The sequence below is a fragment of the Muntiacus reevesi genome, chromosome 5 (assembly GCF_963930625.1).
Source record: "Muntiacus reevesi chromosome 5, mMunRee1.1, whole genome shotgun sequence".
Taxonomy (NCBI): domain Eukaryota; kingdom Metazoa; phylum Chordata; class Mammalia; order Artiodactyla; family Cervidae; genus Muntiacus; species Muntiacus reevesi.
In genome coordinates, this window is record NC_089253.1 from 93200818 (window position 1) to 93227542 (window position 26725).

At 54.0% G+C, this 26725-nt stretch overlaps 2 protein-coding genes across 17 annotated transcripts; one reads left to right on the forward strand and one right to left on the reverse strand.

The window, feature by feature from the left end:
* Positions 1-894: 894 nt before the first annotated feature.
* Positions 895-8414, forward strand: ICMT (isoprenylcysteine carboxyl methyltransferase). Its single transcript, XM_065935884.1, has 5 exons — positions 895-1170; positions 2002-2090; positions 2958-3127; positions 3882-4099; positions 7089-8414. Exons 1-5 carry the CDS (start codon positions 976-978, stop codon positions 7269-7271), a joined length of 855 nt encoding a protein of 284 aa, XP_065791956.1. The 5' UTR covers positions 895-975; the 3' UTR covers positions 7272-8414.
* Positions 8415-8416: 2 nt separating this feature from the next.
* RNF207 (ring finger protein 207) lies at positions 8417-25725 on the reverse strand. 16 transcript variants are annotated; one of them, XM_065935869.1, is made up of 19 exons: positions 25380-25725; positions 25058-25214; positions 24756-24946; positions 23762-23909; positions 22514-22658; positions 22345-22426; positions 22196-22271; positions 21990-22115; positions 21567-21613; positions 21234-21306; positions 21099-21167; positions 20495-20563; positions 20248-20345; positions 19342-19528; positions 18970-19155; positions 18626-18677; positions 18078-18195; positions 12747-12827; positions 8417-11898 (listed from the first exon to the last, which is right to left on the reverse strand). In XM_065935869.1, exons 3-19 carry the CDS (start codon positions 24944-24946, stop codon positions 11730-11732), a joined length of 1917 nt encoding a protein of 638 aa, XP_065791941.1. In that variant the 5' UTR covers positions 25058-25214; positions 25380-25725; the 3' UTR covers positions 8417-11729. The 16 variants fall into 16 exon arrangements, 14 of the variants coding, with proteins under 14 accessions (XP_065791941.1, XP_065791942.1, XP_065791945.1 ...); XM_065935870.1 differs by having other exon boundaries at positions 25295-25725; XM_065935873.1 differs by lacking the exon at positions 25380-25725 and having other exon boundaries at positions 23777-23909; positions 25058-25250.
* Positions 25726-26725: the final 1000 nt, after the last annotated feature.

Below are 26725 nucleotides of genomic sequence, written 5' to 3' on the forward strand. Positions count from 1 at the left end.
TTCCCTGACCCGAGATGGCACATTGGCCCCCTGCATTGTAAGTGTGGACCGCCATCCAGGAAAGTCCAAAAAAAGAGCAATTTTTAATTATAAAATAATATATATTGATTTGGGCCATATGGTAAATACATAAACCATATAAAAAAGATAACTAAAGTCGCCCAGAGTTCCCCTACCACCAGAAGATTACTGCTGTGAAATAATTTTGGCTTCTATTCCAATCATTTTCCCAGGTTCATCCGTATACTTTTGTTTTTCCCAAGTGAAGTCAGGATCACACTGAAAAGTTTTTTATTCTGTCCTATAAAATAATGTCCTGAGGATTTCCACCGTATGCCAACATTCTCCCCCGACACGAAGTGAAGTGGGCGGTCATCCCGCTGCATGAATGCCGCAAGGGCCCCCAGCGGGGAGCTCGGAGACCCTGCCGAGGGCAAGGCGGTCCGTGCGCGCGGACCTTACGGGGCCGGCCGGGCAAGGTGGGGTGGAGGCGGATCGCCGGCTCACGCCTGCACGCCCAAGTGTCGGTTTCTCGGGGGACCACGCAGCCGGGGAGAGGGGAAGCTATAGATTTCATGTGATTTCTCCGGACAAGGGACATCCTGAAGTTTGGGGCCGACTCCTGGCGGTGACTTCTCGGCTCAAGACCCAGGCTCCTGCGGCGCCCCCCTCCACTCCGCCTGGGTCAGGTGGACCAGGTTGGGGGCACAGTGGGGCGGGGCCGCGGGGGAGGGGCGGGGGCCGCGGGGGAGGGGCGGGGCCGCGGGGCGGGGCGGGACCGCGGGGCGGGGCGCTCCCGCCAAATTCAGGCCCCAGCCGCGCGGCGCGGCGGTATCGCGAGAGCTTGCCGGCAGCGTGCAGGTCCGGGCGGCTGCCCTTCGCGGCCGGCGTCGGCGGCGCAGTGCGCAGGCGCGGCGGGCAGGTTTCCCAGGGCTACAGCCGGCGCCGCCGCCCGCTTGTCCGCCTCCCTGCGCCATGGCAGGCTGCGCGGCGCGGGCTCCGCCGGGCTCCGAGGCGCGCCTCAGCCTCGCCACCTTCCTGCTGGGCGCCTCGGTGCTCGCGCTGCCGCTGCTCACGCGCGCCGGCCTGCAGGGCCGCACCGGGCTGGCGCTCTACGTGGCCGGGCTCAACGCGCTGCTGCTGCTGCTCTACCGGCCGCCGCGCTACCAGGTGCGGGCCGGGCCGAGGGCCGGGGCGGGGATGGGGGCCGGGCGGGCTGGGCGTCGCTCGTGGGCACGGTACCCCGCCGGGGTCGAGGTCCAGGTCGGCCGACAGCGCGGCCCGCGAGAGGGGCTGCCTCCTCCGGCCGTGTTCTTAAGCAGTTGCGAGTTCAGGCGGCGGGAGGGCGCCCTCCCCGTCAGTCCTGGGGGCCGTGGGGCGCGGGCCCCCTCCGCCCGGCGGAGTGGGTGGAAAATTGCAGTTGGCGCGGTTCAGCAGCTGCGGCAGATGAGCGCGTGGGGTGGGAGTGAGCGGGCCCACGAGTTCTTTTATGTAATTTGAGGTGTGGAGAACTACCTACCTACTGTCAAGTCTGAGGTCAAAGGCCCCCGCAGTTACGTGGAGGGGGCTGGGCGCGGAGTCCCGGCTGTCCCGACCAGATTCGCTGCGTGGACTTGGGAGAATCCGGCCAGTACGCTAGGTTTACGCTGTTTTCCCACAGCCCTGAATAAAAACAACCCTAATAGTAATGGCAGCTAAAAACTTCTATAGCAGTTCCTCTTAAGTACTTTACATGGGTCATTCTCACAGCAGCCCTCAAAGGTAGGTACTGTGGTCATCCCCATATGTAGATGGAGAAGCCCAGGTCCAGAGAGGTTAAGTAACTTGCCTAAGGCCACAGAGAGAGGGGAGTTTGGGATTTGAGTCCAGGCAGTCCTGCTTCACGCCTTTAACCTCTTAGCAAGTCGACTCGATGGACTTGGTGGTGGCCTACTTAGGCCAGGAAGTAGGACATATGCTCTGAACAGCCAGGTGACTGAGCCTCTTTTGGGTCCGTTTCAGATAGCCATCCGAGCCTGTTTCCTTGGCTTTGTGTTTGGCTGTGGAGTGCTGCTAAGTTTTAGCCAGTCTTCCTGGAATCACTTTGGCTGGTAAGAAGTGCTTTGGGAACCATAGTTGTGAGTCAAGGGTGGGTGGATCAGAGGGTCAGTAGTGATGGTCCCGTGTCCCTGACTGGCTGAAGGCTAGTGAGGGTTCTGAGGGATTGAGGCCTCTAACTTCCTAGATTCCTGCATCCTGGACCTCGCAGATAGAAGGAGGTCTCCCGTGGCATCCTCCCCGTAGGTGTCCTCATCTACTGCACCTTCAGTAATGTGACCTGCCCTTCCCAGAAAGAGGGTCTTGGTCCTCAGTGACGGGAAGGGGCAAGGCTCTGGCTCGTCTTCACAGGCCTTTTCCGTCTCTAATTTCTATTAGGTCACATCTAATGCTTCCCCCACGGCCTGTGTAGGATTTTCCCTACACTATGATTTCAGTCCCTTGAGCCTTCTAGTCCCTGACCTGGATATGAACCAGTGGCTTCCAGGTAAAAACTTTATCTCCTATTGTCGATACTCTGAGCCATCTAATCCTCCTTTGCTGGAATTATTTCAGTTTTTTGGATTTTTGTATTCGACATACATCACTGCTTTATTTTGGTACTTCCCCCTTTCATGTTTTACTGTGTGTAATGTCATTTTTCTTTTAAAGGCAGAAGGCCCATAATGCCTTCCTAACCTATGTTTTTCTTTTTTCCCCCTCCTCCTGTGATATTCAAAGATGTAGTCCCTTTACAACCCCACTTTCTGCAAACCTCAGGGAGTATTGTGGGTGCCTATGCCTGATATCCACTCTCAGGTGACAACAGAATCTCATTAGAGAATTCAGGGATATAGTTCAGAACAAATCAGCACTTGGACTTATGGCTTACTTGATTCTCTTGCCTCAACTTACCTCATGTTCTTTTTGTTTTTAAATAGGTATATGTGCTCCCTGTCATTGTTCCACTATTCTGAATATTTAGTCACAGCAGTCAATAACCCCAAGAGCCTGTCCTTGGATTCCTTTCTCCTGAATCACAGTCTGGAGTACACAGTCGCGGCTCTTTCTTCTTGGATAGAGTTCACACTTGAGAATATCTTCTGGCCAGGTTAGTGTGCCCTGCTCTTCCCTCTCCAGGGTGGCCTCCACGGGGGCCTGAGGACAGCGACCTGGAGTCACCTCCCAGGTCTAATCTCTTCGAGTGATTTTCCCCAGATCTCTATCCTCACTAAGCTCTTTATAAAAGGCTAGCTTCGCTTGTGAATTCCACCTCTGGATTTTGAATGGGGGACATGTTGACCTTTCACTTGAAGCCCTGTGAGACATAGTTTCCACCATCTAACTTGAAGTTTCAGCCTCTGATAGCTGTAACCCCAGTTTTATAATCGGGGGATCTGGATCTGTTCATTTTCTGCGACTTGAGAAATTTCATATGAAAATTTCTACTAGCAAAAACCATTGCATCTGGTAGCTACTCTGACACTGAACTTTGTGCAACAAGTTAAATAACATGTATGTAGTTCCTCAGATTCAGTAGAGGGCCAAGGTGGGAAATGCTGAGCCTTCTTTGCTTCACTTAGCTGCTCTTGTCCCCAGAGGAAGGATGGGAGCCCATCACCTCTTTGCCATGATACTTTAACTGGATTGTTGGTGCTTCCGAGTAAATGGATGAACAGCACAACTTTGGAGGGTGTGTTCTGCTTATAATTAAGCTTCAGTGTGATGACTGATGCTGATCCCCCCACCGCCAGCGTGTTTTCTAGTGTCCCATCTTTGGAAACAGCTTAATTTTAAGCCTGCAGAGGGAGAGCTCAGTGGTCCAGGGTCTTCACTCTCCCTTTGTCACCATCTCTGTCCTGCAGAACTGAAGCAGATCACCTGGATCAGCGCCACGGGGCTGCTGATGGTAGTGTTTGGAGAGTGTCTGAGGAAAGCGGCAATGTTTACAGCTGGTTCCAATTTCAACCACGTGGTGCAGAATGAAAAGTCAGAAACCCACACTCTGGTGACCAGCGGGGTATACGCTTGGTTCCGGCATCCGTCCTACGTCGGGTGGTTTTACTGGAGTATTGGAACCCAGGTATGGTGTCAGAATCAATGCCAGTCCCCTTTAAAGTTTTTAAAAATAATATCTTAAATCGACAGATAATTCAAATACCGTGAAATTCACCATTTCAGAGTGTACGATTCAGTGGATTTCAGTGTATTTACAAAGTTGTTGGTTCTCCCCCTGCTTTTCTTTTTAAAATGTTGTGTTTATTTATTGGTGGTGCCGCGTGGCTTGTGGGACCAGGGGTTCCTTGACTGGGGTCGAACCTGGGCCCTGGACAGTAAAAGCAGAGTCCTAACCACTGGACCACCAGAGAATTACTTGTTGGTCCTATTCTTGTTCTTTATTTTTATGAATTTATTTGTTTTTGGCTGCTCTGGATAGCCTCTGCTGCTCGTGGGCTGCTCGGGCTTCTCGCGGACGTGGCTTCTCTTGTGGATCTCTGTCTGCTCTAGGGCACAGTAGTTGGGGCACACAGGCTTAGTTGCCTGAGGCATGTGGAGTCTTCCCAGACCAGGACAGAACTGTATCTGCGTCGGCAGGCAGATTCTTGACCACTGGGCCACCAGGGAAGTCTTGGTCCTTTTTATATAGGTATACATGTTCCCTGCTGTGTTTCAAGTGATAATTGAATAAAAGTTAAAAGAACTGATTTTGTCTTTAACATTGTTTGCTGTATACTTAAAACCCGGGTGTCCCAAACTTGTAAACTCTCGGTGATTCTGGGTGCTGTTGCCCCATCTTTCGTACCCCTTTTCTACCTCTTTAACTTAGATTTGGAGCCTCATCCAGTGGGGTGAGGACAGAGATGCGGATGTGGGGAGAGCCTTCTGCCACTCAAGGGGCAGCTTAGCTGATTTTCATTAGAAGCTGCTATTAATGAGCCCTGATGGCGCTGGTGGTAAAGAACCTGCCTGCCAATGCAGGAGACATAAGAGATGCAGGTTTGATCCCTAGGTGGGGAAGATCCCCTGGAGGAGGGCATGGCAACCCTCTCCAGTATTCTTGTCTAGAGAATCCCCATGGACAGAGGAGCCTGGCGGGCTACAGTCCATAGCGTCGCAAAGAGTTGGACACGACTGAAGTGACTTAGCACGCAGCACAGCACACACACAGCACATTAGTGAGCCCAGAGGTGTGTGTCAGGTTTAACGTGAGTGATGGAGGTTTGCTGGGTCTTAGGCGGCAGGCTGAGCCTTGTTTCTGGACAGTTGTCTCTTGAATCTGTTCTCTTAGACCTAGAAGAACTTGACCAGAGTATGTGGGTAAAGCTTAGCAGATACATCACTGGGGCCCAGAACATCCAGTCTGGGCCCCAGGCATCCCGTTGCACGCTGGTACCTGGGGACCCTCTGGTAACCCCCAGTGGTATAGAAGGGGCAGGTTCTTGTGTGGCTTTCATTTTAAAACTTGCATTTCTGCAACTTCCTGTGTTAACAATCACATTCTCTGGCTCCAAACTGATTGCAGAGGTATCATGTAATTTGCCATAAATGCTGACTAGTAAACCTAAGTGCTCTAGGACTCAAGGTTTTGTTTTCCTTTTTAAATTTATTTGGCTGTGTTGAGTCTTCCCTGGTGGCTCAGACAGTAAAGAATCTGCCTGCAGCGCAGGAAATCCAGATTCAGTCTCTGGGTCGGGAAGATCCCCTGGAGAAGGAAATGGCAACCCACCCCAGTATTCTTACCTGAGAATTCCCATGGACAGAGGAGCCTGGCGGGCCACAGTACCTGGGATCACAGAGTCGGACAGGACTGAGCGACCGAGCACGCACGTGCCAGGTCTCAGGTGTGGCACGCTGGCCCTTTGCTGTGTCCTGGGGAATCTCCGTCAAAGTGCACACCCACCGCTAGTTGTGGGCTCAGCAGTTGCCTCGGGGCATGTGAAGTCTTAGTTTCCTGTTGGGATCGAACCCACATCCCCTGCATTGGAAAGCAGATTCTTAACTAGTGGACCACCAGGGAAGTCCCTCAAGAAGTTTTCACATCTCTTTGACTGTAGATCTTTTTACTCTGTGACCCAGCACACAGGTGTATGTGAATGCAGAATAAATCTTTTCTGAAACATCCCTTACCCTGCCGGTGTACAAAACACGCTATGTTCGAGCGGTTAGTGTTTGCGACGCTGTTTCTGATGCAGGGGATTGATTTCAGCTCCATGGCGAACTGTGGCCTAAGAGTGGGAAGACCCACTGTAGGGTGTGCTGAGAGGCCTCACGTGCCTGCCGGCTGGGTGGGTCCCAACTCTGATGTCCACTCCTTGGCCTCCCTTAAGTAGAGTGGCAGCACCACCTCAGAGGCTTGCTCTGGGGGTTGAATGGCTTCCTGGTCGGTGGTAAAGGGCTTGGCCTGTGCTGGGAACACAGGAGACACTCAGTAAACAGTGGTGAGAGTAAGAAGTGAGGTCTGGTCACCCATGGAGGGAAACACGTCCTGGGCAGGTTGGGGAAGGGAGGTCAAAAGGCCTCCTGAGCTGCACAGAAGTGGGCCAAGAAGCTACTTTTCTGGACTTTGAAAGCTGTGCTAAGGAGGCATGATTGTGAGCAGGGGGAGTGGTTTCCAGGGAGGACAGTGTACAGTGTGCGTGGGAGGCTGGGCTGGGGGCAGAGGACCAGGGAGCTGTGGGGTGGGAGGGAGCAGGTCCTGAGGTGTTGGGCCGGGACAGGAAGTGGTCAAGCTGGGAGCCATGGGGGAAGGCAGTGGTGTTTACAACAGGAATTCACACGTGGGGTCGCCCTTGTAATTTTTAGATACCTGTCAGGTAAGGGGAACAAGAGAAAAGCAGACCAGCCAAAGCTACAGCGACAGGTGTTCAGTTCTGTTATGAACGTGCTGGTGTGACTTCATGGGGCTCTGGCCCTGGGCTCAGGGTCTCCAAGACCCTAGTCACATATCTCGAGAGTCCCTCGGGGCCCTTGACAGGAAGTGCTCTGTGGGTGTTGGAGAGCGGCTGATGCCCTTCAGGTTCACGGTGTGAAACACTGACCCTGGCCCACTAACGCTGTGTTCCCTCCGTCAGGTGATGCTGTGCAACCCCATCTGCGGGGTGAGCTACGCTCTGACAGTGTGGCGGTTCTTCCGCGACCGGACAGAGGAGGAAGAAATCTCGCTGATCCACTTTTTCGGAGAGGAGTACCTGGAGTATAAGAAGCGGGTGCCCACGGGCCTGCCTTTCATAAAAGGGGTCAAGGTGGAGCTATGACAGGCCCAGGGTGGCCCAGGCCAGGCCGGGGGGCCTCCCGCTCCTTGCTGCCTGGGGACAGAACTGCCTCCTGTCGACCACTCTGCAGAATGGATTTTCTTAATCATTTTCTATGTCACCAATTACTCTTCCGGAATATCACTCAAAATCAAATGGTCAGAAGGCCTTAGGACCAAAGGAACCCCCACCCCCAGCCCCCTACTCCCCATCGCCCTGGAGCAGCCTGCTCTTGGGCTGAATCAAGGTAGGACGTAGATTAAAGGTGGACAAGAAGCAAATAACAGCAATACCCAGCAGCGCCCCCCAGACGTGCCTGGGGAGTGCCTAGGCCACACTTCAGCCCCCCACGAGGCCAGGGGTGTTGAGTTATAACCAAGACTCCTGGGGAGAGAGGTGATCTCCCCCCTCACGTGAGTGAGGCGCCTGCCGCAGGAAGGGGCGCACGGGCATCAGTGCTTATTAGTGTTAGAGACACGTTCAGAATCCTCACTTTAACCGAAAAACAGAGACAGCACAGCTTTAACCTCCTTATTTCCGTCCTTACATGCGTGAGCTTCTCTACAATTTAAGATGCTTCCTTTGGTTCCTCACATATCTCATCCTATTTACTTATATATTTTTTAAAAATAGCAGTATAAACTCAAAGAGGACTTAACACGGTGTATGAGCCTCACATTTTATTCGGCAGAAGGGCACCATGGATGCCCCCAATGACCTGGCTGAGGCTTCAGGTTACCAAGGCTCTCCGCGCCAGGGAGATGGTGGGCCCCTGTGGCTTTCTGAGGGGCCTGGCACCTGCTCTCCTTCCAAAAGGGCCTGGTTTACCAGTGACAGGCGTGTCAAAGATGTGTCATTCGTCCTTTATCCAAGAAATGCTTCCTGGACACCTGCTCTGTGCAAGGCATTGTTAAACACTGAGAAATACTGCTCTCCATTTATTTGGGGTTTATTCTTCTTTTACCATAGCTTATATTTTTGTGTTTTGACTTGAATGTATTAACCATTGATTCCTATGGTCTGTTCTCAAACTTCTATCATCCCTAATGCCATTTCAGACTCTTTTTCGAAGGGGTTTGAGCATAAGCAACTATAAAATTCCAGCAAGTCAACTCATGAAAAAAATAGAGCTGAGGTTTAGTCACTGCTTTTTTTTTTTTTTTTTTTTTCCATTTATTTTTATCAGTTGGAGGCTAATTACCTTACAACTACTTTTGTTTTTCAAGTTTGGGGAGAGTGGTTGGCTCTACGAGTCCGAGCTCTGAGGCGCTAGTTGAATTCTGGATTAGAGAGAGGAACCAGGTCTCAGTGTGACTCTGTCCATGAAGCCCTGTGGTGGCGCCTTGGAGCATGGATCGAAGGCAGCGTCGGCGCCTGACTGGAGCGCTGCTGCGCCACGCCACCTGGCTTTCAAGGAGTCACTAAACCCTGCTGTGCCTAGACCTCCCCATCTGTAGAATGGGTCCATACCACCTACCTCACAGGGGTGTTGTGAAGACTTAGAAGAACGATGTCAAATGTTTTTAACACTTTGGTGAGAGAGATGACAAACAAAACCAGTACCGCGTGAGTTACACAAAACTGGACATTGGATTCACCATACCAGATACCGGAAACGTGTGTTCAAAAAAGCATCTTACCAACTCAAAATGCTATTTATTTCTAGATTTCCTGGCCGAATTAGTTTTTTTCATGATTATATATACCAAAGAGGTGTACAGGTTCGTCGGCGAGGGGTGTGACACTCCAGCCTCGGCCTCCTGGGGTCTTGCCTGCCGACAGCCCAGGCGGCAGCCTCAAGGTGGTAGGTTCCTCTGGCGGGAACGCTGCCTGGTGGGACGTCAGATGCACTTAGTGTGTGTGAGGATTGAATCAGTCCTAAACTTGTTCCTCAGGCCACGCTCAGCAAAGTCAACCCACTTAGTAGGACTGCAGGATGGAGGCGGGTGTGGCTGCAGCTTTGGCAGCGGCCCCTGCTCTCCAAGGCAAAAGTTCTTGCTGCGGCTAGCCGGATAGGACCCAGCTTTCCTCAACACTGGGGACCGTGAGGCTGTCTTTAATACATGGAGAGCCGCTAATAACACCTGGCTTTGTGGACCGTAAGACTGAAGGTGTTGGCCTCTGACAGTCTGTCCCTCCTCAAACTGCCTGCCAGGCGGGGGGCTCAAGAGGCCGGCCCTGGTGTCCCAGGGAGATGCTGTCACACCACCCACCCGGGCTTGACAGGACGTTCTGCCCTGCTTTGTCCCCCAGGGCGGAAATCAGCAATTACTTAGGGATCAGAGATGAACCGCTTTGGGACAGGCTTTGGCAAGCGATCGACGTTCATCTAGCACTGAGATCTTCAGGTTATTTTTAACTTCATAAATTTAGCAGTGCCAGCATGCAGGGAGGAGAATCAGGTTAATGAGGTATAAGCTTTTTGGGTATTCCCGAAAGCTTTTCTTTGGGTAAGGGCCACATCGCCAGTTCCCTCCAATTAAGAAACCATCAGGAGACTTCTTTTTCCATCCCAGGTTTCAAAGTGGAGACTCTGAAATGGAAGAGAGGCGCCGCATAGAACAAAGTTGTTTGGAAGCAGTGTAAAACAAAACACTTCATGAGAGTTTGCAGGCTGGGGCCAAGAATGCTGGTTTATGGAAAAGAAGTTGTGGGGCAAACCTGACAGAATGCAGCATACTCCACCACCTTTTCATGGTCATGAGCCGTTTTGTACACCTAAAAAGTAAACTCTATTAATCCCTTTAACTATCTAACTCTGGTTGGTCATCATGATGAGGAAATGTCCCTGAACCCAGGGGTTGCGTTAATAGTAGGGTCTCCTTTTGGTAGCAGCCCCTCCGTGATGGGAATGGTGACTCCCTGGCCCTTCTCTGCACTTTCTTAACTGCCTTAGATAGTTGTGCTCTCTCTCTGCTCCGCGTTTTGCTTCTGTAGCGACTTAGCAAGGCCGGGCCACCCCCAGCCTGTCTGGCTGGGGGGGTGGAGGTGGGGGGAGACTTGCTGTCAGTCTTGCCCTCCTGGGCTCGCTCCTAAGGGTCTGTCCCATAGCTAAGCTAGGAGAGTAACCTTACAGAGTAATTGCTCTTCTTTTTACATGCAGAAATGTTTATTTAAATATTGGATTTTCTTTCACAGGTACTGATGGTTTCCAATTCTTAAATAAAACTGTACTTGATTTCGCTATGAACAGCAGTGTGACTGTGTGGGATTCAGAAACTCTTAAGGTCTTGTTACTTACAGTTAAGAAACGTCCAGAACCTCCAACATAAAGTCAGACGTGTCTGCCTCCCGGTTCAGTTCTGAATTCCTTCCTCTAAGCTTGTGTTCCTCCTGCCCACACCCCCTCACCACTGTGGAGGTCCGCCCTTCCCTCCCCCACCCGGGAGGTCTGTGATGGCTTTGGGATGGGACCTGGGTGCACACAGCAGATGTGCAGGCCTTGGGTGCTGCTGTGACCAGTGGACCAGTGTATTGACCTGCAGGCCTACCTAGCACATGAAAGCCACCCGAATCGCTAAATCAAGCTGGTATTTGTTTAAGATGTGACTCGGCATCATTTTGCCTCCAGAACTTTGAATGTTAGGTCATGAAGGTCGTTGTTCAGTGGCTCAGTTGTGTCAGACTCTGTGACCCTGTGGACTGCAGCACGCCAGGCTTATCTGTCCTTCACTATCTCCTGGAGCTTATTCAAACTCATGTTCATTGAGTCAGTGATGCCATCCAACCATCTCCTCCTCTGTCGCCCCATTCTCCTGTCCTCAATCTTTCCCAGCATCAGGGTCTTGCAGGTTAATTTGCATGTTTAAGTGTTCTGTTTAAGTTCCACTTAAAAAGGCTACTGGGTGAGAATGAAAAACCACTGGAGCAAAGTTGCGGGTGAATCATGCTTTAACATCATTAGAGGTGCACACAGGTGGGTGACGGCAGGTGGGGACAGTCGTGGGTATGTGGGTACGGAGGTGCTCTTTCTTCGCTTTATGAGCTCAGCCCAGGCCCGACAGAGAAAAGCTGGAGCGAAGGTTTTTCCCTTTGGCTGAGTCAGCACTAGGATCACGATGAGCCTAGTGATGAGCACTAGGATAACTTTCCAGCTAACAGTGGGGCCGTGCTTCAGAAGGAATAGGCTTCCTCTGAGGCAGAGTAGTCCAAAAGGCTTGTTCATGAAATTCAGAGGGTGCACCTTGGTGGGCGCTCACAGCCCAGTACACAGGGAGGTGCAGGATGAACTGGGATGCCTCCTGGAGCCACTGTGTTAAGGGTCAGGACTGAGCCATGAGAAGTCTAGCCTAAGCCAGAGAACCTGAAACGGGGACCTGCTGGAGTGTCTGGGTTTTACTGATGATAAATGATTACAAATTAAAAAAAAAAACAAAACACATAACAGGAACTGTCTTTTCTTAACTGTCCTGACCTTGATTGGCTTGTTGCAAAGTGCCTGACCCTGGAACTGGTCCCAGGCTAAGCTGGGCATTCCCTCCGGGTGGAGACATCACCCCCATTTTTGGATTTGGGTCTGTGTGTGTCTTTGTTTTTCAGTGGAGGCTCCTCTGCAAGGCTGCCCAGAGCTCGGCTGTTTCTCAGCTCTGAGTTCTTCTCCTTCTTCTCTGTGACACTTACTGGATCGCTCCTAAAGAAACACTAGGCGTGACCCCCCTGTCCGCTCCAGTCCCCATCTCCCTGGAGTCCCAGCGCTAAAATCCACCCAGGCAGAGGTTTTCAGAACAGCAAGCCTTCCCAAAGGGCACCAGGGGGTGACCACAGCAGACCCAGAACCACATCGTCTCCTAAAGGACTCATCTTGCTTCTAAGACTTCTAGCTGCAAAAACGTCCACAGTTCAGACCGTTTCAGAGGTTTGTGACCCTGCTCTTTGAGTCAACCCTCCCCTGAAGCAACTGCACTGAACGCGGTGCCTGGAGTGGTTGGGGCTGCTTTCTGCTCTGTCACCAACCCCACGGCGGCTTTGGACACAGCAGACCTCTCCCCACCCACTGGCCCTATTAGCTCCAATTTTCTACAACTCCAGTGAAACACGAGAAGATCTGCTTGTGACAGTGACACTCTGTTACTGCACATTCTTTTCTCCCTCTGGCAAGTATTCTGGCAAACACTGTGGCTCCAATAGAGGAAGAAATAACCCTCAGTCACTTTTTCTTGAGTCACATGGCGTAAGAACCAGGGTGCTCAGAGGTGTATGGGGAAGGAAGGTGGCAGCCATGGGCATCCCTGGTTACAAAACTCTGGTCATGTCCATCCATGTCACATCTGTCATCTACAAGATCACTGGTTTGAAGGCACCACCCAGATTAAGAACCTCTCCAACCCCCAGATTTTACAGATAGAGGCCCAGCCCAGGCTGTAGAACTGGTCAGTGGCAAGCAGGGACCAAAAGAAAACCTGAAGTCTGTCTGTATCATCTGTGTTTGTCTCTGAGATTAAATCATTTACCTGCTCAGGTTGAAAAGACCCGCTTTACCTGGCCGGGGCCTCAGCATTCACGCCATCATCATGCATGTTTTGTGGATGGTCTGATGGTTCATCCACAGGGACCTGAAACCTGCGAGAAAGCAGTTCCCGGGGTCTGGATGCAGCAGAGCCGACCCGGTGTGGAGCCAGCCTGGTGTGTGTGCTCAGGTTCATGGCACAAACCCTAACCTGAGCACACCCTCAGGGCCCACCTTGGGCTTCGGGCCTCAGATATTTATTGAGGGCCAAGGCCATAACTGGATGAGAGGTGCTGGGCCCTGCGTTCCTGGGAGCCCTGTTCTGGTTGGGGAGACATGCCAAGGTGGGGCACTGCAGGTCCGAATAGGGTGGGAGTGACTGTGAGTAAGACCTGCTTTCAAAAGGAAGGTTCAGGAAGGCCTCCCTGCTGATGCTCGAGCTGAGGCCTGGGTGACGCGGTCCCTGGAACAAGCTGAAGCAACAACATTCCAGGCGGAGATGGGGAAGTGGGAGCCAGTCCAACTTCTTTGCAGAACCAAGAGGCCATCATGACAGGTGTGGAGAGGGGCTGATGAGGACAGAGGTGGGCAGAGAGAGTCCCGAAAGGACTCTCAGGTCCCAGGACACACTGACTGTGACCTGCTGGAGGGGCTAGGGTGGAGAGGGGGTTGACGATGGTGGCTTGGACTGGGGGCCCCAATGGAGACAGAGCAGGTGGACCATGACAGCTGAGTCAACAGGATGTGGGCAGGGGTTAGCAATGGAGGTGAGTGGAAGAAGGGAATCATGTCTCCTGAGCTTTTAACGAGCGCCTGCGTGACAGTGATGCCTGCACTGAGATGAGACGGGAGTAGCTTGTTCAGGAGAAGGAAACTGAGCTCTTGGGGTCCTTGTGGAGTTTGGGGTGCCCTGAGACATCGAAGTGGAGACCCCCAGGAAGGGGTACATGAAGATAAGTCTTGGGTGGGTCTGTGCTGGGGCAGTGGGTTGGGGGTCATCTGCAACACCATGGGGTTTTGGTGTTTTTAACTTAAAAAAAAATTGGGGAGACACACCATGCAGTATGTGGGATCTTAGTTCCCTGAGCAGGGATAGAACCCATGCCCCTTGCAGTGGAAGCACAGAGTCCTAACCAGTGGACAGTGAGGGAAGTTCTACCATGGGGTTTTAAAGCGGGGGGGTGGGTGGGCGGGCTGGGTGAAGCCCCTTAAGGAGAGGGCACAGGATGAGAAGAGTGCCTGAGACTGAGCTCTGGGGAAAACTGACATTTGGGCATTGAGTTGAGGAGGCAGAGCCAAGCCAAAGGTATAAGAAGGACTAGCTGGAAGGGTCAGAGAGGATGGGGTGTCTCAGTAGTAAGAGAAGAGTGAGATGAAGGCAACAGACAGTCCAGGCTCATGATCACTGCTCCAAGGTCAAAGGATGTAGCTGGAAGGTTGCCGATGATGGAACAAGAGCAGATCCAGGGTGTGGGGTTGAAGGGGGTTCCCAGCACTGGGAGGGGAGGAGGCAGCGGGCAACTCTAGATACCTGCAAAGTGGTCCACGAAGAAGGGGAGGGGCAGTCTCCCTGCTCATCCCAAAACCCCAGGGGCTGGGCTCCAGCCTGAGCTCCTTTCTAGTCACTGACACCAACCACAGATGCCGTTTCCCTACAGAGGAGTGACTGCCAGGGTACTGCCCCTTACAGGCAGGCAGGAGCTCACTACTGGCAGCCAACTGCTCACCAAAGCAGGGCACATGGAAGGGAAGGATGCACAGAGTGTGAACAAGTGGGGTCTGTGACACCACAATGTCACCTCCACTTAGAGGCCCCCAGGGTTACGCCCATCCTGACTATAACACCAGAGGTTAGTTCTGCTTGGTTTTGAGGTTCTATAAATGGAATCACAGTATCTGGAGTAAACTGCACTGAATGTCAGTCTAGGAGGACACTGTCATTAGTCCTGGGTGAATTTGATCTAGGGATTTGATCAAGGGATCCAGGGATCTAGGATTTGATCAAGACTCTGCAAAAGGAGGACTTTCCTGGCAGTCCAGTGGCTAAGACTCCTCACTCCCAATGCAGGAAGTCTGGGTTGGATCCCTGGTCCAGGAACTAGATCCCACATGCTGCAATTAAGAGTTAGCATGTCACAATGAAGGTCCCACATGCCACAACTAAGACCCAGTGCAGCTAAATAAGTGAATATTTTTTAAAAACTGCAAAAAGTATTATGAGTGCAACCACTCAATGTGATTGTTAAAGTAGTCACTCAAAAGGGTGGCTTGGGGCTTCACTGGTGGTTCAGTGATTAAGACTCCGCCTTGCAATGCAGGGGACACTAGCTTGATCCCTGATCTGGGAAGATCCCACATGCCACAGGGCAACTAAGCCCATGGGCCACAACTACTGAAGAACCATGAAGAACCATGCTCTTAGAGCCTGTGCTCCACAACAAGAGAAGCCAACTCAATGAGAAGCCCGAGCACTACAACTAGAAAGTAGCCCCTGCTCACTGCAACTAGAGAAAGCCCTTGCACAGCAATGAAAAGCCAGCATGGCCAAAAAGAAATATGTAAATAAATATTTAAAAAATAATAAAATTAAAAAAATAAAAAGTGGCTTGGCAGTTCTGGATTAATACAGCAATTGTGCACACACACTCTTAAGTTTCCTCCTTCCCCAAACTCACTAAAACTAGTAAAGGGACCAAAACAATGAGGGGGGATGTCCTCTCCAGGTTGACAGTAGGAAAGAATAACAGCAAAATTTGGAAGCTGGAGAGCAGTAGATAAGTGTCCACTAATTCAGCAGACCTGAGAAGCTGAGGTCCCACCAGTTCCCACCACAGAATCCTCGGGGGGCTCAGGAACAGGCAGCCCCGTTGCCTCTGCAACTCAGGGGGTGGGACTGAAATAGGACAGTGAAGGTTAAGGTCCCTACCTCTGAATAGCTGCATCTCCCCAACCCTGAATTCTGAAAGGTTAGTCTCTGGGAGCATATGACACATGGGTGAGAACTACTGAAAATCAGAAAATTAGGTGTGCAGACAAATGATCCACATGGTGACCTTCCAGGAAGGAAACTGGGCAAAGATCTAAAACTGATATGGGGGTATTAAAAAAATTAATCATGGGGCTTCCTTGGTGGCTCAGTGGTAAAGAATCCTCCTGCCAATGCAGGAGACATGGGTTCGATTCCTGGTCTGAGAAGATTCCACATGCTGCAGAGCAGTTAAGCCTGTTCTCCACAACCACTGAGCTTGTGTTCTAGAGGCCAGGAGGTGAAACTACTGAGCCCCTGTTCTACAACAGTGGACGCCTCCTCAATGAGAAGCCTGCTCATGGCAACTAGAGAGCAGCCCTTGCTCTCTGCCACCAGAGAAAAGCCTGAGCAGCCACGAAGACCCAGAACAGCTAAAAGTAGGAAAAAAAAAAAAAGGCAAAGCAAAAAACCCCACCCACCCAGATGCCTCACATGACCCACATGCTCAGAGCTTGAACTTGCTCTCCCCGACCTCACTCCTAACATGAAGAGGCAATCAAAGATTTCCTGACATCTGAGAAAAGCCTTTAACATGGAAGGTAGAAACTGAAACAAACAAAAAGTAACTTGGAGGAAACAGCCTTCAGAGAGAAGGAAACTTAAAAAAAAAAAAAGAAGCAAAAAAATCTATCAGCTCCCAAAGGGGTTAGATGTCATGTCCATGAAACAACTGAATGCTATGTAACTAGAGCAGTCAGGGTACCAAAAACACCTCTTTGGAAGTAAAAGCCAATTTATAACATTTAAAAGAGCTCTTGGGGACTACCCTGGCTGTTCAGTGGCTTAGATTCTATGCTCTCAATGCCAGGAGCATGGGTTCAATCCCTGGTCTGGGAACTAGATCCCACATGCCACAACTAAGAGTTCAAGTGCCACAACTAAAGATCACACATGCAGTAATGAAGATCTAAGATCCCATGTGCTGCAACTAAGACCTGGTGCAGCCAAATAAATAAATATATTTTTAAAAATAAAAGAGCTCTTGGAAATTTTCCTCAATAATGAACTAAATACACAAGTTGGAAGATAAATGAAGAAATCTCCCAGAAAGTATGGCAGATAAATGAACAGATAGAAAAAAAGGACTGAAAAGGGAAGGTAAATCAGAGGACCAGTCACAGAAGTCCAGTATTCAATAAGAATTTCAGAAAGTGGAGAAAAAAGTGGAGAAAATGAGTTAACCAGTTCAAAAAGAAATATGCCCAGATAAGGACACATATTTCCAGATTGAAGGGACCCACTGGTACCCAATGGATAAAACTTTTGCTATTGTTTAGTTGCTAAGTCACATTCTATTCTTTGCAACCCCATGAACTATAGCTAGACCTGCACCAATATGAAATTTTATAACACTGGGAGCAGAGAAGATTCCACAAGCTTCTAAAGAGAATAAGTAGGTCACATTACAAGGAATAGGAATTGCAATGCTTTCAAACTTCTCAAAGACAACCCTGGAAGCCAGAAGACAGTAGAGCTGTGCCTTTAAAGGAAATAATTCCCAATCTAGAATTTCCATCTAGAATTCTATACCCAGCAAAACTATCAGTCAGTCAAGCACGAAGGCAGAATAAAGACTATAGGAACTTCCCTGAAGGTCCAGTGGTTGAGACTCCAGGGTTCCAATGCAGGGGACAAGGGTTCAATCCCTGGTTGGGAATAAGATCCCTCATGTCTTGCAGTATGACGAAAAGATAAAAAGAAAGAAAGAAAGATACATCAGACTTGTGCTGTTCAAAACATGTCTGTTCCATCCTCTCAAGATGCTGTTTGGAGGATAGGCTCCACCAAATCATGAACAAGGAACATGTGGCATATTGGAATCAGGAAATCTCACTTTGGGGCAAGGCAAATGGAGTCCCCTGGAGGGTGTTAGAAGGAGAACCCAGGCTGACCACGGTGTACCAGTGCTACAGGGCAACCACCGTGGGGCTTGTGACCTGAGAGGCAGGCACATTGATGACTTGCCACCAAGAAACCCTCTGCCCCCATAACACTTCCAGTGCCCAAGGATGGTGCTGAGAGCCTGGTCCAGGTCCCTGTCTAGACTTGGCTTAATCATGGGCTGGGGAAGTTCTCTCTCCTCTGTGTCCTGCTGCCTGAATCAGCTGAAGATCCTCATTTCACCTCCAAAGTGTAAAGAGGTGGGTGATTGTGTGCCTAGAAGCAGAAACTCAGAGCAGCCCACACATTCTGTGTTTCAGCAGAGGTCCAGCACCTGACCTGCCCAGATCATGACCTGGCCCACTTCCCTGATAGGGGCTCTTTCAAAGATGTGGCACTTTCTCTATCCACATCCAGAAGTATCTTGGTTCCCCCAGAATACCTCCAGTCTCACCTGGGCTCCAGTCGCTCCTTCACCTTGGCAATGGAGCGGACGTAGGGTGTGATTTGCTTGGTGATGGTGGTCAGGTAGGCATTCTCCTGCTTCAGCTGGAGAAGGTCATGGAGCTGGGCTGTGGGGGCCCAGGCCAGAGCATGAGGTCTTGTTGGCTTCAGATCCTCACTCTCCAGCCTCAATTCATGTAAATATCCCAACTATTTGAGTGATTACCTCTAATTAAAGCATGAGGTAAGATTCCTAAAGTCATCCTACTTACTGAATTCTGACCTCAGATATATTTTTGGGGGGTCAGTTAGCAGCTGTGAGTCAAGAACTAAGGGGGGGACTTCCTGGTGGTCCAGTGGCTAGACTCCACACTCCCAATGCAGAGGATCCGGGTTCCATCCCTGGTCAGGGAACTAGATCCTCCATACCACAACTAAGACCCAGCACAGCCAAATAAATAAGAAGAGTTTGGGAGTTTGAATCTGGTTATCAGGTAACTGGCTTCCTGCCCCTGAAAGCATGTGGAGGGGGAACACTCAGAAGCAGCTGCCTGGGACCTTCATATATCTCCTGTTCGTTAGCCACCCGCTGGTAGGAGTCCTCCCAAATCTGAAAGAGAAAGTAAGCTGGATATTGCACATGGCCGAATTGGAAGTTCCATTGTTGGCATTTCTGTCCTCTAGCTGCTCAGAACCACAGGGTGCTCCCAGGCAGTTCCCATGGTTCCAGTGTGCTCCCAGGAAGTTTCTGGGTTCCAGGCAGCAGAGACCCAGGTTCCAGAGCCTGTGAGGGCCTCCTGGGGCACCAGGCTGAGGTCCCCCCCACTTCCTATCTGGGGGTAGCCCACCGACACGCTGACAGGTGGGGCTGCAGGGGAGGGAGGTGCCTCGGGAAGGGCTACCTCTTGGAAGACTGCTCTCAGGCCCTCCACGGAAGCATACTCCGAGGCGATCTGGGCATCCACCTGCAGGGCCTTGTGTAAGATGTCACCCATGATCTCGGCTTTGATGAGAGAATGGTGCTTGGTGAGGTCCCGGTGCAGCTCCTGTACCTGGTCCTTCAGGTTCTGCATCTCTGCCTGCAGGCGCTGGGGGAGGGGAGAGACCGGTGTGTGCCCGTGTGCCCTGCAGGCTGGGTGCACTGTGGGGGCCTCGGTGGAGGGGCGCCTGGCAGCCCTGGTGGCCCGATGAGGTTTGGCCACTGCACTTTGGTGAGAAGGGGTGGGGCCTTTCCTCACTGGCGCATCCCAGCCTCCTCACCCCGGCCTCCTCACCCGGTAAGAGTCCTCGTAGTGGCGGCAGTGCTCTGTGAAGGGTGAGTCCTCGCCCTCCGCCAGCAGCACCTTGGTGCTGATGGACCGGTGCAGTGTGGGCTTTTGGACCGGTGACCCCAACATCTTCCCCATTGGGGAAGGGCAGCCGGGCCCCCTCAGCACCTTGGGGCCCGGGCCCCCTGCGAGCCTGGGGAGAGAACTCGTGTGGATGTGGCTGTGGGGGTCCAGAGAGTCTTCCCTTCCCCCAGCCTCTCACCCCAGGCGGCACACCGGAACCACACAGGGGCCCAAAATAAACCTGATGCCAGGCTTTGCCCACCCAAGACCCATGACATCAGCAGGGTATTTTTAAAAATCCTGAGGGTGATGCCAGTGTGCAGAAGAGTCCATCAGGATGTTCTCAGGGCTGGTCCCCAGCACACCGTAAGTGCACACGCAGATACTGGACCTTGAAAATTTGGCCTGATACCCAGTCTCCCGTGCTTGGGGTCCTGGGACCCTAGGCAGACACCCCCAGCTTAGGCATTTCTCCTAACTCCTAGGGATCTTCAGCTCTTCAGACTGCCCCCCCATTCCCGGAAGTCAGACCCCCTGCAGCTTCTGGTGACCGAGACCCCACTGTAAGCTACCCTTCCTTTCAGGGCTTAGACACCCCAATCCAGATGCACAACTGCGGTTGGGGGCAGCCCCTGAGTCCTCCTGTTTACCCCTGACCCGGCTCCAAGCCGTCTACCGTGGGCTTCCGACCAGGATGGCTGCTTTCAGGCTGGGCAGGCTTCCGCGTGGAGGTCGGAGGTGCTCAGACGCGGCGCCCGGAGCTCGGTGAGCTGGGAAAACCTGCCCCCACCCCAATGGGAATCTTGTGCCCGCCTCCCCGTTCCCGGTCCCAGCGCCCTCGCGGCTCACGTGCTGGTGCCACCCCCGGCACCCGCCGCCCGGCGTGGCCCCAGCAGCAGTAGCGGCTCCAGGCAGCGCGCGAACTCGGCGCGGTGGTCGCTGGCGATCTGGGTGGTGGGAAGAGGTCGTGAGGTAGGTCCCTACCCTGCGGGCCTGCGCCCCCGCCCGCGGCCCACCCGACGCCCCGGTCTCCCCCGCCCACTCTGCGTTCCAGGCCCGCGCCCCCGCCCCCGGCTCACCCCAAGCCCCCACGCACCTTGCTGCTCTGTGCCGGTCGCAGGCGATGTGGCCGCGTGACGATGCCCTGCAATCTCTCCATCAGCTCCTGCGGCCGGGGGAGCGGGGAAGGGGAGGGCTCTCAGGTGGGTGGGTGCGGGCGGGGGAGGGGGGTGACACTGAGGGGAGGGGTCCGGAGGGCGAGTCTGCCTTTAGGACGGTTACCTGCCTTCCGATCCTCCCTGGGGTTGGCCCGATGTCCACCCCACCCCCCGCCCCCACCCCCGCCCCCCAAATCGACAGGAAAGGCTGGGATGTCTGGACTTCAGTACTCTGCGTTTTAGGGGAGGAGGCTTATGCTCCTTTCAGGCTCTGCTGTCCTCTTATTTATTTATTGGCTACACTGGCGGCTTTGGGGGATCTTAGCTCCCCCGTCAGGGACTGACCCTTGCAGAGTCCTAACCAATGGAGACCACCAGGGAATTCCCTGCTGTCCTTTTAAAAGGGCTCCGCTGGCCCCCAAGTAGTTTGTAGATGGCAATGTGGAGGAGGTGGCCAACCTCCAGCCCTGAGGTGGGGGTCTCAGACGTGCACAGTGGGCTCCTGCTGGGAGGGGGGGGGACCCAGGAGCTGGGGGCACTCACGTAGCCCAGGTCCAGGAACTCGGCCTTGTTGGCCAAGCTGAGGAAGGAAGAGCAGATGACCAGGTGAACCTGCAAGAGGGACGCTGCTCAGTGCCTGGGTGGGGTGCCTGGCCCCATGCCCCCAGCTCCCCTTACCTGCAGGGTGGGCAGCAGAGTGGCCAGATGGGAGAGCTGCTCCTTGAAGGCCTTGTCCTTCTCTTCATACTGGCTGGGGGAGGGGCAGGCAGCCTCATCTCCAAGGGGAGGGCTGCCCACCCCCACCTGGGCGGGGCCTCGGAACTGGGTGGTTCCATCTCCCCACCAGCTTTGTGCATCCTTCCCTGTCTCCCCTTCCCCAAGCCACCCTGCTTTCCCCCGCCGGGGTGGACACCTGGATGTTTTGCTCTTAGGGTGGGAAGGGACTGGTCTAGGCTCCAGCTGGTGTCTGGAGGTCAAGGGGCAGAGGGTGGAGACCCTGCCACCACTCACCTCTGCACGGCCTGAAGCAGCAGCGCTTTCCTCTCTAACAGTTTGTCCTGGGAGGGACAGTCCACTAACTGACTGGGCAGACTCGGCCCTGCCCCCTCCCAGCACTCTCCCAGGCTCCTGGGCCCCAGCCACACAGTTGCTTAGGCTGGCTCTCACTCCAGCCCACGAGCTCTGCTACCCCTGCCTGGGAGCACGGGCAGCCTCACCTTCAATGTCACCTCCTACATGAAGTCTTCCCTGACCACCTCCCATCTCCAGCCCTTGCTCCTCCTCTGAATTTTCCCGGCTACTAACTAACTCCTGAAAGTAGTTCAGTGCTTGCTATACTGGAATCTCTAGGAGGGCTGGGGCAGGCCTGGGCCCAGTCAGGTCATGCTGACAAGGATTCTGGACTGTGGCTGTTCAGTCCCCCCTACGCCTCACCTGCATGCTGCTGAAGAGGGCCTGGATGGCGGCCTCCTCCTCTGCCGCGCTGCGTCGCACCTCCTCCACCATCGCCTGCAGCAGCTCGATGGCCTCTCGCGTGGCGGTCTGCAGGGCCTTCACCTCCTGGGGACAGGGCGGCCTCAGCCTCCTGGGGACTCGCGTTCCCAACCCCGACCCCGGCGCGCCCGGCAGCCCGCGCTCACCAGCACCGCCTGCTGCAGCCGCTCGCAGCCCTGGACGTAAGCTGACTCGAGGTCCACACAGTGGACGCGGCTCTCCCTGCAAGGACCCCGCGCGTGAGCCCCGCTCCGGGACGCTCGCCAGCCCCTCACCTCCTGAGCCCTCTACCCACCCCTGCATGTCCCGGAAGCAGCGGATGCACAGCAGCGACTTCTTGTCGGTGGAGAACAGGACATAGGGCTCGGCGTGCAGCGCTGCGGCGGGGCGGCGGTGAGGGCGCCGGGCAGCGCCCGCCCCCATCCCCGCCCGGCGCCGGCCCCGTCCCCGCACGCCGCACTCACTGCACTTCTGGAGCACGTCGCGGCTGCGCTGGCCCAAGGCCACGATGTCGTGGCGCGCGAACATGCGTGCCCGGTGCGTCTCGTCGCGGCAGCGCGCGCACAGCGGCTGCCCGCAAGTGTTGCAGAAGTATGTGGTCTCCGCGTCCTGCGGACAGAGCTCGGGCTCAGTCCGCCAGTGAACTGGAAGCCTGTCTTTGCGCGTCTGCGAATCTCCGGCAGGGGGCAGGGCCGCCGGCAGCCCTCTCGTGTAAACCCGACGCGCAGTGCTCTGTATCCCCAGTTTACAGACGAGAGAATATCGAGACTGAGAGAGTAGGTAAGGGGGAGGTACCCATAACGGGCTTGAGGAGGGGGTTCCCCAGGGTTGTGGGGAGGGCAGATACTGTATTTGCAAAACATCTAACCTACAACAGAAACGTATATGTGCCCGTGGGCAAGACCTGTCAAGCCCCTCTTGGCACCCTCAAGAGGAGTCACATAACTGTGTTCACCCCAGCCATTTGGAGTTGGAACTTGACTGGGAGGGGGAAAGGGGCGAAGGTCTGCAGGTGCCCCTCCCTGTGGCTGAGAGTCCAAGGCATGGATCCCAGGGATGGCTTTGAAAACACAGACCCCCAATTTCTTCGGCATTCAAGGCCATTTTCTCCCCAGGCTCTCCCTATGTCTGGCCCCTCACCTACTGCTCCTTATCTCCATACTTCCAGGTAGCACATATTCTAGAACTTGCCAGCACACTCTGACCTTTTGCTTCTGTAGAGACATCCTCCTGGGAATCCTCAGACCAGCTTCCGCAGTCCAGAGAGAGTCCTCTGTGCACGTCTCAGTCCAGCCTGAAGCCTGGCCTCTGCTCCCAGGTCCTTCAGGATGGCCTCTCCCCAGTGAGACAGTGTGCTCACATCCCCTGTCCTCTCTGGCTGCAGATAGCAGCTCGCCGCTACCCAGGTAGCAGTGGACCCTCGAGGGACTCCAGGTCTGTGTACTGGATGGCTCTTCCTGTTCCATTTCACAACTCTGCCCTGAGTTGGGGGCCAGTAAACTCCCCCCAAATCCAAATGGCTTTAACCCCTGCACCTAACACACTGTTGGTTCAAGTGAGCTGTTTTGGACTTCGGTCCCCACACCAGTAAAATGGGGCCCCTGTTCTGGCTATGAGGTGCCTGAGAGGGGCTGGAGAGCCCACTGTTGGTGATCCTCTGAGGATATGGCATCAGGACAGTGCAGCCTGGTGCCCTCCGCTCCCCACCGTACCCCAGGTGCCCCTGCCTGCTTGCCGCACTCCAGGTCGCAGTTGGCGCAGCGCACCACCTCGGTGCCATCCCCTGAGCTGTCCACCAGGAACTGCAACAGCCGATCCACTGGAGGGAGCCCGCTGGGGCCCTTCACCACCGTCTGGTGCCTGTGGAGAAGCTTCAGCCAAGCTCCAGATGCCCCTTCCCCGAGGCTCCCTACCCACTTCCTACTGCGAACATTCCAGGCGGAACTAAAAATAGGGTGGGAGGCGGGGTGCCTGCAGGCCTGACATCTATAAATATTTCAGTCAGTGCTCACTCTGACCCAGTCCCTTCCCAGTCCTGGAGGGATCCTGGGAGGGGGTTGGCGACTCAGGGTGTCAAAGGCAGAAGCCTCCCCTCAAGCCCCTCTCACCACATTAGGCAAATTCAGGGCCACCCCAGGTATCCTGAGTTTCCCGGTAGCCCAGCAGCTAAAGAATCCACTTGCAATGCAGGGGACAAAGGAGACTTGGGTTCAATCCCTGGGTCGTGAAAACCCCCTAGAAATGGCAACCCACTCTAGTATTGTTGCCTGGAGAATCCCATGGACAGAGGAGGAGCCTGGAGGGCTACAGTCCGTGGGGTCACAAAGACTCAGACACTGAGCAACTGAGCACACACGCACAGGTAACTTGAGCCAACATAACTTGCTACTTTGACCTAAGACTTAAGGACCCCTAAGTGAGTCATTGGGAGTGTCCAGATGCGGAGCTGCGATCGCCTACTCCAGCAGCATCTAATTCCACGTCTCAGGCACTCTAGCCTGCCCTTGCCCCCTGACTTATCTTGAGAGGCCTTGGGTCATAATCCCAGGTCTCAGTTACCTTGATCTGTAAAATGGGCAGGAGCCTTCACAATCTCTGGCAGAGAGGCACCAGCTCGGTGCAGTCTCTCACAGCCTTCTTCCTGAAGAGTCTTGCCCTCCCTCCCAGCACCCAGATCCCTTCCCAGAGGGGCTTCCAGGCACTCACTGGCACAGAGGGCAGGCGAGGCGGCCATCGGCAGCACGGCCACGCAGGCAGCCCGCGCAGAACTCGTGAAAGCAGTCCAGCAGGCACGGGCGCTCATACTGCACGTGGCACAGCGGGCACACGAGGGGGTGGCCGCTTGTCCCATCCAGGGCGCCCGGCCCCTCCAGAGGCGTGAAGATAGCTCCGGACATCTTCAGGGACAGCGCAGGAGGGCGGCGGGGCGCCCTTGTTTTGGGGGGGAGCTCTCACCGTGCCCGCGCCCGCATCCGCAGCCCCCCTTCCCCTGTGCGGGTCCCCCTTACCTGTCCGGCCCGGACCCTTCGCGGCGTCTAGAGATCGTGGAGCGGGGGAGCAGCTAGGGCTCGGGGCTGGGGGCTAGCGCGCCGGGGCGGGGAGGATGGGCAGGACGCCCCCAGAGAGGCCAGACCCTGTGCGTCCTCCCACGTCTCCAAGGCGGCCCTGGAAGGTCAGTCAATGCCTCCTACCCAACGCCCAGCCTCCCTCTTTATCCCCCCCCCCCAACCTCCCCTTACTCCCACCTCAGGAATTCTCCCGCCGGTGTCCTCTGGGTGACCCTCTGGCGGCACCCCTTCCGCCCCCCCCCCCGTGCTCCGCTCCATCCACCTTTCCCAGGCCGGCGGCTGCTGCCTCGCCGCGAGGGCCTGCACCGAACGAACTCCGCGATCCCCCACCGCTCTGACCCAGGGCTCCGGTCACAGGCACGGCCACGGCCACTGTACCCCCCGCCCGGAGGAGGAGTGTGGCAGGAACGCGCGGCTGGAAATGACCCCGTGGGGCCAGGGTTCGAAACTTGGACTGGATGCCGCCCGGGATGGCAGAGCCCCGATCCCGGAGTCGCCGGAGCGCCGCACAGAGCGGGGCGAAGGCCCTGGCTGCGGGCTCCTCAGGGGTCTATGGCCCCCCGGCCATATGGCTCTGTCCGGTCGGACTTGGCCGGGACAGGAGTTGGTCAGCGCGGTCCTATTTCCTCAACGGCCAGTTGAGGGCGCCCGAGAGCAGCAGCCGCCCCTCCCATCCATTGGCTTGGGAGGCACGTGAGAGGGCTTGGCATGCCACTGCTGCGTTTGGCAGGTTGGGCTCCCCCCCCCGCCCCCCGCCCCGGCCAAGATTCCGACCTCTCAGGGCCTCGGAGGTGGGTTAGAACAGGGGGACCTCCCAGTGATCAGGGCAGACTTCAATGAAGTGAAATGCACGTCCTAAGCTTCAAACAAAGTTAGTGAAGGTGATGGAATTCCAGTTGAGCTATTTCACATCCTGAAAGATGATGCTGTGAAAGTGCTGCACTCAATATGCCAGCAAATTTGGAAAACTCAGCAGTGGCTACAGGACTGGAAAAGGTCAGTTTTCATTCCAATCCCAAAGAAAGGCAGTGCCAAAGAATGCTCAAACTACCGCACAATTGCATTCATCTCACATGCTAGTAAAGTAATGCTCAAAATTCTCTAAGCCAGGCTTTAGCAATATGTGAACTGTGAACTTCCAGATGGTCAAGCTGGTTTTAGAAAAGGCAGAGGAGCCAGAGATCAAATTGCCAACATCCGCTGGATCATTGAAAAAGCAAGATGTTTTTCCAGAAAAACATCTATTTCTGCTTTATTGACTATGCCAAAGCCTTTGACTGTGTGGATCACAATAAACTGTGGAAAATTCTGAAAGTGATGGGAATACCAGACCACCTGACCTGCCTCTTGAGAAACCTATGTGCAGGTCAGGAAGCAACAGTTAGAACTGGACAGAGACCAACAGACTGGTTCCAAATAGGAAAAGGAGTACATTAAGGCTGTATATTGTCACCCTGCTTATTTAACTTATATGCAGAGTACACCATGAGAAACGCTAGGCTGGAAGAAGCACAAAGTGGAATCAAGATTCCTGGGAGAATTATCAATAACCTCAGATATGCAGATGACACCACCCTTATGGCAGAAAGAGGAACTAAAAAGCCTCTT